At 35.8% G+C, this 11,125-nt stretch overlaps 1 protein-coding gene and 1 long non-coding RNA gene across 4 annotated transcripts; one reads left to right on the top strand and one right to left on the bottom strand.

Annotated features, from left to right (window-relative positions):
- Positions 1 to 893: 893 nt before the first annotated feature.
- Positions 894 to 4,214, top strand: LOC113349923 (putative E3 ubiquitin-protein ligase XBAT34). The gene is made up of 9 exons (XM_026593970.1): positions 894 to 1,206; positions 1,328 to 1,442; positions 1,850 to 1,930; positions 2,045 to 2,133; positions 2,259 to 2,353; positions 2,493 to 2,574; positions 2,710 to 2,812; positions 3,100 to 3,185; positions 3,302 to 4,214. Exons 1-9 carry the CDS (start codon positions 1,105 to 1,107, stop codon positions 4,037 to 4,039), a joined length of 1,491 nt encoding a protein of 496 aa, XP_026449755.1. The 5' UTR covers positions 894 to 1,104; the 3' UTR covers positions 4,040 to 4,214.
- A 3,335-nt stretch (positions 4,215 to 7,549) lies between these two features.
- LOC113349922 lies at positions 7,550 to 9,660 on the bottom strand. 3 transcript variants are annotated; one of them, XR_003360478.1, is made up of 3 exons: positions 8,947 to 9,660; positions 8,208 to 8,658; positions 7,550 to 7,857 (listed from the first exon to the last, which is right to left on the bottom strand). It is a non-coding gene; the product is annotated as an uncharacterized LOC113349922 (long non-coding RNA). The 3 variants fall into 3 exon arrangements; XR_003360479.1 differs by having other exon boundaries at positions 8,545 to 8,658; XR_003360477.1 differs by lacking the exon at positions 7,550 to 7,857 and having other exon boundaries at positions 8,070 to 8,658.
- Between the last annotated feature and the right edge of the window lie 1,465 nt (positions 9,661 to 11,125).

Raw genomic sequence — 11,125 nt, 5'->3', positions numbered from 1 at the left:
ATTTCATCTGATGAAATTTGTAAGAGGTCCATCACTACCTGGTGTCTATGGAAAGACAGATGCGATAAGGTCTTCCAGAACATCAGCCCCAATTTGGAAAGGACTATTTTGAAGTTCCACGGTTTCATGAATGATCGCTCTGCACAACTGAGAATAACTCATAGCTCCACAATTAGAGTTTGTCGTAGAAATGTGCATTGGTCTCCTCCTCCCATGAATTTTTTTTGTATTAATGTATATGGTTCTTACTTAAATAATGTAGGTGGAGTTGGTCTAATAACTTGCAATTTTGTAGGTGAGCAGCAAGCAACTAGATGCATCTACCTGACAAATATTCGAAGCGCCGAGCAAGCTGAATGTATGGGACTGAGGGAAGCGGTTATTTGGGCAAAAAGCTTAGGGCTAGAGAAAGTACATTTTCATCTTGACGCGCTGAGAGTGGTGGAAGCAGTTAACAACAATGCCTCTATAAACTGCCAACTTCTCAATATGATAAAAGATATTCAAATTCTATTTCGTAGTTTCATCTCTTGGAAATGTTCTTATGTTCCTAAAGAGGGTAATAAAGTTGTTGACATTCTCTCTAGGTTAGCAAGAGAGAATGTTTTAACTGATTCCTGGCCTGACTCTCTCCCGTCGAGATTAGAGCACAATTATATGAAGACCAAACTCATGTACCAGTTTAATTTCATCAACCCAATTACTTCTTTTCGCTTCAAAAAAAACAAAAAAAAAAAAAACAAAATTGGCCTTAGACGTATGCTACAAGAATGTAGCTGAAGTCAACTCTATAGAAGTCGGATCAAAGTTATTCTCACTTATAAGTTATATCCAACGGTTGCGATCTCAAACTGACACCTGAAAAGAAAAATAAAAAAAAAAATTTAGTCGACAAGGAAATAACGGATGGTCAATTTCAGCGGAAGCTTCTTTCATCGCTAGGACCCCTAATTAAATCCTTCTCCACTAAGAAATCACTCAATTATTCTATCCAATTCAATTAAATCTCTCTCTTGAATCTTTTAAATTTTCAAAATTTCATCTTTCTTGGTAAAGGTAGTGAACAAGCTTAGGGTTTTGGTAATTTATTTCTGGAGGGAAATAATGGGGCAAACCCAATCCAAAGAAGAATTACTCTATCAGCAAGTTAATTATGCAAATGTTGAAGGGATTAAGGCTCTTAGAAATGAAGGGGCAGGTCTTGAGGTATATGAATTTATTTTTTTTCTTTTTGTAATATTTAGGTTTTTTTTTTTTTTTTGGATTTGGGGATTGTACGAATGTGTGCTGGATTATGTTTATGGAAGTAGTAAGGTTGTTTTTGCAGTGGGTTGATAAAGATGGAAAGACTCCTTTAATTTTGGCATGCATGAATCCTGATCTTATTACTGTGGCTACTACTTTGATAGAACTTGGAGCTAATGTGAATGCTTATCGTCCTGGTAAGATACTGCATTTTATAATTATGTATTCGTTTTCATTGGGTTAAACATACCTTGATTGGATTATTTCTTATCGGACTCTTAGGGTTTTGTATTGCATCAACTAGAATGTGCATATCATGGGTCTATGTTGTATAAATTCATTGATAAACTTGGTTATTATTTGAAGGATTATACTGAGTTAATTGTGATTGGGAATGTATAAGGGTACACAACCTTTATTGAACTTGTGATTGAAGTTGAACTTATACTTGAAGAATCTTCGGACAAAATCTTATGCTCTTAATATTCAAGACTCCATTCATTTCCTTCTCTTTTCTGTTCTGATAATGTCATAATTAATGAATTTGGTATTTCATAGCATCTTTATCTATGGTTTTCATTTTCCCTATCTTACTGTACTTCAGGAAGTCATGCCGGAACTCCTTTACATCACGCCGCAAAGAGAGGTCTTGATCAAATTGTTAAGCTACTCCTTTCTCATCGAGGTATGCATTATAAATTTTTATTCAAATGAAAGCCGTCTTGGTTCGAAACGTATGAACTCTATCAGATCATTTGGTTGTGGTAGTATTGTTGTTAACTGAATCTTATTCTCTCAGCAAATCCTATGGTGATGAACGATGATTGTCAGACACCTCTTGACGTTGCGAGATCAAAGGGATTTAGCAATGTTGTTCGTGCAATTGAGGTATTATTTTTTATTTTTTGAAGAGTTATAATTGTGGTCTGTTTTTCTGATTGAACATGGTATGTGTTTTCTCATGCATTCTTGAATTGATTTTTAGCTAACAAATTTTTATGGATTGTTTTTAGAGCCATATATGCCTTTTTTCTGGATTGCTTCGTGTACTGTATGGCCCAGGCGGCTTTCTTGAAGCATTCACTTCCCAATGGTTATCAAGTAAAATGTAGGTACACTTACCATACTACTTATTTGCCTGATACATAAATTTGTTTTCTGCTTGATAATGTGTATCCACAGTAGCTTGCTGAATAGCTGACTATCAAATTTTGGGCTCATATTCTCACCTTATTCAATCTTGACAGTTGGGCTGTAGTCATACCTTGTGGTTCCCGTGATTATACTAAACCTGCCAAGTTGGAGCTTGCTATATACAATACTGCACAGGTATAATAGAGCATCATCTTAGAACAAATATAGGGTTTTTAGTCATTTCATTTTCTATTTAGGCACTACAACGACATTTTTTTTTACCTTTTCTCGTTGTCAATTAATTGACAAAGCTTTGTGATGAATGAACAGGATGGCACGCCTAGTGCAGTAATTCCACTTTGGAAAGCCAAAGTTGAGGAGCCAAAGTTTAACCAGTCGGATCCTTCGTTGGTCATTTTTGACAAAGCCACAAGTAAGTCGTATGTTTTTGAAATTATTGAATATGATTTGGTTGGTGATATCATGGTAAAGGAATCTTTTACTTTACCATTTAGGCATAGACAAAAACAATTTATGTGTTAAGTGGTGCCTGGGGTATGCTTTTCTGAGATAATTTTTTTTAATTAACAACTTTAACCAAAGGGAAAACTGAAGAGTAAATTTTTGTTTCCCGTTTGCCTCGTCTCATTGCACAATAGTGAAGTATCTCTTGAAATTTCATCAGTGATGTGTTAATTTATGGCTTCACCTATCTGGCAGAAAAAAAGTATAAGCTTGCATCTGCAACTGAGGGTGACAAACAACAACTTCAGAGGTTTCTCAGTGCATGCAGAGGGATTCCACAGGTAGTGCATGTCGTTTTCTTATGATTTTGTTGTTGCATGTTCCAGCTTATGAACAGAAATAATGTGTTTAAAGATATCCAGTCTTCCCATTATGATAAATTTATAAAATATTGCAGGTAATACATCCTCAGCAACCAAATAATCTCATTGCTTCAGTTCCTCCAGCAACTGCACCATCGTCTATTTCAGAAGATGTAGAGTTAGCAATGGCAATAAATGCCTCTATTCAGTCTGCTATGGTGGAAAGGCCACCACTTCTTCCTGATACCCAGCTCAGCTCTGGAGGAAGCACCTCAAGCAGCTTGGGTAATGTAGGCGATAATGCAAGTTATAACGGTTGGGGTTCAGGTGGATTACCTGCTCCAATTCCTCCTTCAAAGGTAAGTAGCAGCGGCTGGTTAGATAAAACGCCCGAAGATTCATATAATGGTTGGAGTTTAGTATCTGAAACTGGTTCAACTTCAAGTAGCAATCTAGCAGAAAACACCCTTCCTTCTATGGTCGCCACCACTCAAGAAATTCCTGCAACAACTTCGAATCCATCTGCTCCACCTATCCCAGAAGGTCCACAAGACGGGCCAATACATTACCCATCTATCGATGCCAGTCCAGTTGATATATCCACTCCAACAATCCCTGAGCCCAAAACAGCAAAAGTTGGCGCAACAAATGATGACGATGGTGGATCTTCCTCGTGTATCATATGTTTTGATGCTCCTGTTGAAGGAGCATGTATTCCATGCGGTCACATGGCTGGGTGTGTGTCCTGTTTGAATGAAATCAAAGCCAAGAATTGGGGTTGCCCTGTTTGCCGTTCTAAGATAGACCAGGTGATTAGGCTTTACAGTGTTTGAATTAGTGTTGTTAGGTTACGGGACATGCATTTGAATCTTCTGTGTTGTCTGTATTTATCTTGTTGCTTCTTAAATGATTGTACAAAATCTCCAAACTGCAGTTTCCATAATACTGTAACTATATAAAGGTTGTTTTTTACTTTTTCAGTTTTTGAATACAAGAGAAAATGTATAAGAAATCAAATGTGTTCTTGCCATGTGCCGTTAGTTAGTAAGCTATTGATGGTATAAATGTATCTCATAATGATGGCTGTTGCAAGGGGATTGATTTTTGCTAACATCTGGGTCTATTAATAACCACGTCTGTTGATATGGGATAACTTATTTGTATGCAAAATAAAAAATGTGGAAATTGAATAAAAAAATTGATAACTTATCTTAATGTGTTTCTTTTTGTTCTGATCCTTCTTCAACATTTTCCTTTTGTCCAAGAAAATCATTTCAGTGATCTTTACAAATTGAATAATAATTATTTGGTGTATGACATTCTAATTCTCTCAGCAACTGCTTCAACTCTGTTGAATTCGACAAATTCTGCACCTGATATTGCAAGAAGATGGACATTTGGCAATGTTATTCGTGCAATTGAGGTACTAGTTTTGTTCCAGAGTTTCTGTTTTTAATGACAGTCAATTTCTCTTCTGAATACGTGTTTTCTCCTGTATTATCAACGGAATGATTTTTGGAATCATACATGCCTTTTCTCTGGATTGCTTCATGAAAGGGTTGATCCTCCATGGTTATCCTTTTTTCTAGTTTCGTAAATTTGTGTTATCCGCTTGATCCTTTTTACTGGTCTCCACAGTAGCTTGTAGAGTAGATAAACTCGCATTTGTGCTCCTCATGCTTCCATTTTATTTTGCATAGGCTGCATTTCATATCAGTTGGGCTGTGCTAAGCACAGGTAATTCAAAGCACAGCCGACTAACATAGAGTTTTGGTCATTAACCTTTCAAGTACGCAATACAGCTATACGTTTTTCTTGTCCTTTCCCGTCTTCATTGTCATACATTTCTTAATTGAGATCTTTTTCATGAATAAATAAGATGCCCATCCTCCTGAGGCAAAGCTCGAGGAGCCAAACTTTCTTTATACAGAACCTTCATTAGTCATTGTTGGCAAGTCTTCGAGTAAGTCTTCTGTTTTCAAAATCATATAATTTGCGATTGAGATGGATATTTTTTAGCCATAAAGGTACAGACAAAACATAGTATATGTTTTTTCGGGAGGTTCTGTGTGTTTGCGAGCGTTGATGCAGTGCAGACGGAGGCTTACAAAACATTGAAGTATCTCTTGAAAGTTTCCTGTAATACCTTAATTTCTTGACAGAAATAAATCATGAATTTTTCCGACAAACAACAACTTTAGAGGTTTTTCAGTGCATGCAAGCAGGTACAATGTAGACCATTTCCTTCTCTCAAATTCTCAGTTACGGAGTCATCTGTACTCTTAAATTTTAATGCAAGGCTTTAATAAACCTCTTAAGCCATTTCAACCGTTCTCATCCCATGCTTTCGCTTAAACTCCCATCATGTCTTGTTGCATGTTATCTTTTCCATATTGTAACACTATGTATTGTTACATCTTCAATTGGCCCTTACTCGGAGATGGTTTGGAATATGACTTCCTTAAGAATAGCCATAAGTTTTTGTTTTTTTTTGCTCGATAAAGAAAAGATATATTGAGAAGATTAGCAGCCAAAAACAGCAGCTAACCACCAAACAAAAATACAAGGATACAAAGCTAGAAGACTAGCAGGAAGGACAAACCCAAAAACAAAGAAAAACAAGGTCTAAAGAACAACTCATACCTGACATACAAGGGGTATAACTTGCCCATTGAAAGACTTTTAACTTAATGACATACAAGGGGTATAAATGCATCATGTACATTTCAGAGGCCCTCGATCTTTTGACATGGCAACTGCGACAACCACTGAACTTAAAACCGGGGCAAAATGACTGATGATGCTCGGCGCCAGGTGGCCTGTATTCCTCGTGGTCACATGGTGTCTTGTTTGAACGAAATCAAAGCGTACAAGTATATCGAGATACAGATGGTGTGATTAAGATGAACGATGTTTGAATAAGGAAAAGGGAGCATCACTGTTTGAAACTCCAATCGTGAGTGTTGTATATATTCGTGTATTGTTTTTGTTCTTTGGTACTACGCTTCATCTCAATGATCGTGGAAGAATTTATTTAAGCAAAAATAAATAAATAAAACAAACAAACTATGGATCCCTATTTTGATTTGGCTTATTGTAAGTTGGGATTGTACACACACTTTTCGTGCGAGATGCCAGTAAAATGTGCGCTTCATGGATATAACTAGATTCCTTCTCCAAGCGATTGGGTTGCTCCCACACTATTCAATGAGTATTTTCCTCAACAAACACTAAGCATAACAAGTAGCTAACAAAATGTATCAAGTTTAGGTCTTCCAGTTGTCCTAATCAGTGGGTGCTACCCAATTCATAGTAGTCGAATCCCAGCAACACATTTCATCTAATCTTGTTTATTTGTTTGCTCTTTACGCACCAGACGAATTAATAATGTTTGTTAAAGATAATATAGTGCCCATCTAAATAGGTTAAGTCATTAAATACAGGTATTGCATTGAGTGGTTGTAACAAAACAAGATAAACAAGACATACAATGTCAATGACCCTAACAAATAAGGTGTTAGTTAACCCATCTGCAAAATAAAATGAATGAGATTGAGATTGTTCTTGGGTTTTGTTAACAAGCTAGGGTTTTCCCAAATTTGTTGATGCTGTCATGTTTCTTGTTTGTTGTTTAAAATGATGACAAAAATCGAAAGAGCATTGAAACTGAGGTCTTGATAATAGTAAATAAATTTGCACATTCCTAGATATATTCTTGACAGCTTAGTGAAAACTTGTCATCTCTTTCGATAGAGGTTGGTCGACGGGTTCTTGTATGGATTGTTAAGAGGTTAATCCTACGATTTTTTAATTGTATGCGAGTGCCAAGTACCATCCCGTTCCATTATCGTTTATTGATTTCCATTTTTAAGCATTTTTGAAGAAAAAAAAGTCAATTTTTTAAGCGGGAGGACTCTTTAACGGCTACACCGAGTGTCGTTTATTGATTTCCATTTTTAAGCATTTTCAACAACAAAAAAAAGGCCGATTTTTAGGTGAAAGGATTCTGACGATTCCCGCATTGTTATCAACAATACTCCTTCGCTTACTGGAAAGTAATCAATAGATAACCAGTCATGTCAAGAGTTCAATTTGGTCTCAAGACATCATATCTCATGTTTTCAGATGTTTGTTCGTTGTTAAAGAAATATGTTTCTGAATATCTCATGAAACATCTTGCCTTATTCGCTCGTCCTCTAAATGTCTGACCATTGATGTTGATGCTTCCTCCGTATTGCAGCAGCAATAGCAATATCAAGCACAGCCTTTATTGCCAAATACTGGAATTTTCGTCCCTTTTATGTAATATTCCGACTTATAGCTTTACCATTAGCCCCCGTAAATTCTTCAAAGAAACTTTCCTTTTTATTCCTAACTTCCAAATTTAGGATGAGACTGGAATTATAATTCAGAAATTTGAACTTACAAAAGGAGATTGATTGGCATTTTCATTTCTAGCAAAACAGAGTTACAGAAAGAGACCATTCCAAACTCTTCTTGCGCTATCTGCAGCTGCATCATGAGCTCAATAAAAGGCGCAAAGTTGCAGACTTCCAGAGAGAAAATTTCAAAGTTTTACAAAGCACTTAGATCCTATATATCCTTGAGTGCTGTCAGAAGAGGATTCTCAAGTCGTTCTTCATAAAAAAATCTGTCAAAATAACCTTTAATTAATGTTAGAAAAGAAAAACAATGCGAAAAAGAGAATGAATCTACGGGTAATTTTGATTGTATCAATAATGTCAAATGCTGATTAAGTAACTCCGTCTCAGTAATAAACAACTGATAACCCAGTGGGGCTAAAGCAGAAATCTTGAGTCCTCGGTCATACTTCAATTATGATGCTCCTCTTCCTTTTTTCACTTTTGTGTTGGAGGAGGGTAATATATGTATAATCATATTTGGCTTGTATAAACTCGAGTTTCTGATTATAAAAAAAAAAAAAAGCAAGATAGGTGTTGTAATGTAACTGGACGTAATGTTTGCGTCCACCATAGTTACCTTGTGGTATATATCTTGTTTAGCGAAAATCAAAAGAACAATCGTATCCTAATTAGACATCCTAAGATGCTTTTGAAAACTTCTCTAGAATCCCATATTAGCTCTCCATAATCGTACTTGGATGGACAGTCCATAATCGTACTTGGATGGACAGTCTGTGCTGTAGTATTCCATTCATGCATTAAACACGAAAATGTAATGTAAATGATGTTTTGGCAGTGTAACACACCAAGCAAACATGATTTGATAAGTTTTCTAAATCCGTGCAAAAGCAAACATGACGTGACCATCTCATATGGTCATTTGTATCAGAGCTGAACAAAGAAAAAGTATTAACCTCATATGGTGCTTTATTGTGTTCGGTTGATGTTTCGATCTAACTCTTGAATTCGAGCTTGCTCTGCGATTCTACGACTAAGACGGGGAATGAAGACTTCATTGATGTCCGCTACTAAAAACAAGCAAAATATAAGTATTTTAGCAGTATTACAAAAGCACTGTCGATAACCATAAATACATAGGAGAAATTGAAATTGAACTTTAAAGATGTTTCTTCTCTTAGGAAAATGAGCAAGCACCTTAAGTTCACAAATTATGATGCTTCTTCTCTTAGTCGACAATCTATATAATTAATGGTTTAATTCGGCTTACTAATGGAAACTGATGATAACCCATTCAAACCATTTACAAATTCATTTTATGAAGGTAATCCCATTCAAAAATGCAAATTTCAACCAACCTGTACCTCCGTTTGTCTCATATTGGTTCTGATTTCTTCCATGTCTTTCTATGTTTTGTGGGGACTTGGTACTTCATATCTTGACCTGCTTTACCTTCAGTTGATATTCAAACTATTCAAACGAATAAACACTGCAATACCCAAAACTGAAGGAGAAGGGTGGTGTCGTGAGAGTCAGAAGAAATTGAGGTGGTTACCGTAGTGGGATGAATTAAAGTTAGGTGTTTTTATGAATTGAAATTGAAAACTGAATTTGGGCTTTGAGGTCGACCATGATGTTTGCTGGTAGCGTGGTGGAGAAGGAGTGGGGTGTTAATGGGTTAATGAAATTGACTAACTATTCAGTAAGCTGGAATCACAATGTTTTTTAATTGTTAATTTCAGTATCACAATTTTCACCCAAAAATCTCTTCTTTGGTTACAAAATTTGGGTTGAATGCAACTATGGTTCGATCATTATGACAATTTTGATTTGGGCAAAGAGTATTATGATTAATTTAGGGAAAGAGTATGGTGATTATGAGAGGCGAAGATTTTTGGATGTGATTTGGAATATGAATTCGATGGCTTTTTGGAACGAACAATCAGAAAATTGCCCTCGATTCTTCAGACAGACCAAAATCTCATGAAGATTCAACCGAATAATTAAGAATATGAATGGGTTCATTCAGATTCAGTCGCATATGAGTAAACAAAAACACAAAGGTTTCTATTGCTTTCAGTCGCAGTTGATTAATCAAAGAAAACACGGAGGGGCAAGAAGGTCTATTCCTGTCGGTCCGTTGAAAAGACCCCTTTTCTTTATTATAGTAGGATGATTCTGTCATCCCAACAACATGGAAAAGGCTTAGCCGCTTAGATAGTTGGATGCCAAAAATAAAAATAACAACATACCATATACAAAATTTTGACTAATAACCAATGTAGTCAATATCGGCCGTATCGGCCGATATATCGGGGATATTTCGGATATCGGCCCAGAACGATACGATAAGAAGGATATCGGGGATATGATATTCGCCCGATAATATCGGCCGTTTCGGTCAAATATCGGCCGTATCGGTCGATACGAAATTTTCCTACATTTCCCGATATGAGACGGTATTTGTCGTTTTCTATAAAGTTTAAGGGTAATTTTGGCGAAGAAAGTCTCCCAGGTGGTAGTAGAGGTGCATGTAGCTCTCGAAACAAGTTAGTAAAGTTACTCTTTTGTTTTTTTGATGAAATTGATGTTATCTATTATATCTTATCCGAAAATGTGTGGAGAAAATGTTTAATATAAAATTATAGTCTCTAAATCTAGAACCGATATTATACCGATAATTCAACGATAATATCCGTGATATAAATTCATACCAGTGTATCGGTCCCGGCCGAGATGAACCGATATCCGATATTAACTACATTGCTAGTAACAACTGCCTATTGGCGCTAATTATAATGGAAAAAAAGAAAGCTAATTACAGTGGAGTAGTGGAGTAGTTTTATTTATTTATTTTAGTATTTATTTATCCTAAATCACAAGGTATTCGTCTTATATGTTATATCATTTTTCACTTTAAACAGATGATAAGAAAATTGGATTGACATTATTGCACAATTATTTTCTAAATTTTTAAATTCACCGGAGTTAAATTTTCTATATAAATATTTATTCGTCCTTTTTTTTTTTCATAAATTTATCTAACGACCCAAACTACATTATGATTTATATGCTTCCTAGGAAATTTGGCTCATGGGGTATATTTCGAGTCTGGTAAATTTGTGCAAAAAAAAAGGTCGATTTCGATTCACTAATCAAACTTCGTCACGGGATTGGTTTATAGATCAGGAATACATGGGAAATTTTCGGTCCAATACAAATTTTAAATCATTAAACATATTTGGGTCACGACGCAGATTGCGAGGCACAAAAGTTGGGAGCAATTTTTGGGTCACAATAAAGACTGCGGGTTCAGGGTTCAAGTATCTATTAGGCAAGGTGTTGATTTTACGTTACAACAGATTTTGAGTCAAGTCAAGATACAAGATATAAATTTTGAGTCTTTCTTAATTTCCAAACTCACTGAGAATTTTCAGATCAAATCACGTGGCAAAATTTGGATTCGGAGCAACTTTTGGCTCGTGTTTTAAATTTGAGATTTGATTGGAAAATTTTGGGTTATCAAACAAAATATAG

This window comes from Papaver somniferum, chromosome 2 (genome assembly GCF_003573695.1).
Source record: "Papaver somniferum cultivar HN1 chromosome 2, ASM357369v1, whole genome shotgun sequence".
Taxonomy (NCBI): Eukaryota; Viridiplantae; Streptophyta; class Magnoliopsida; order Ranunculales; family Papaveraceae; genus Papaver; species Papaver somniferum.
The sequence above is the reverse complement of the archived record's forward strand: the minus strand, read 5'-3'. Positions and strand labels throughout refer to the sequence as shown.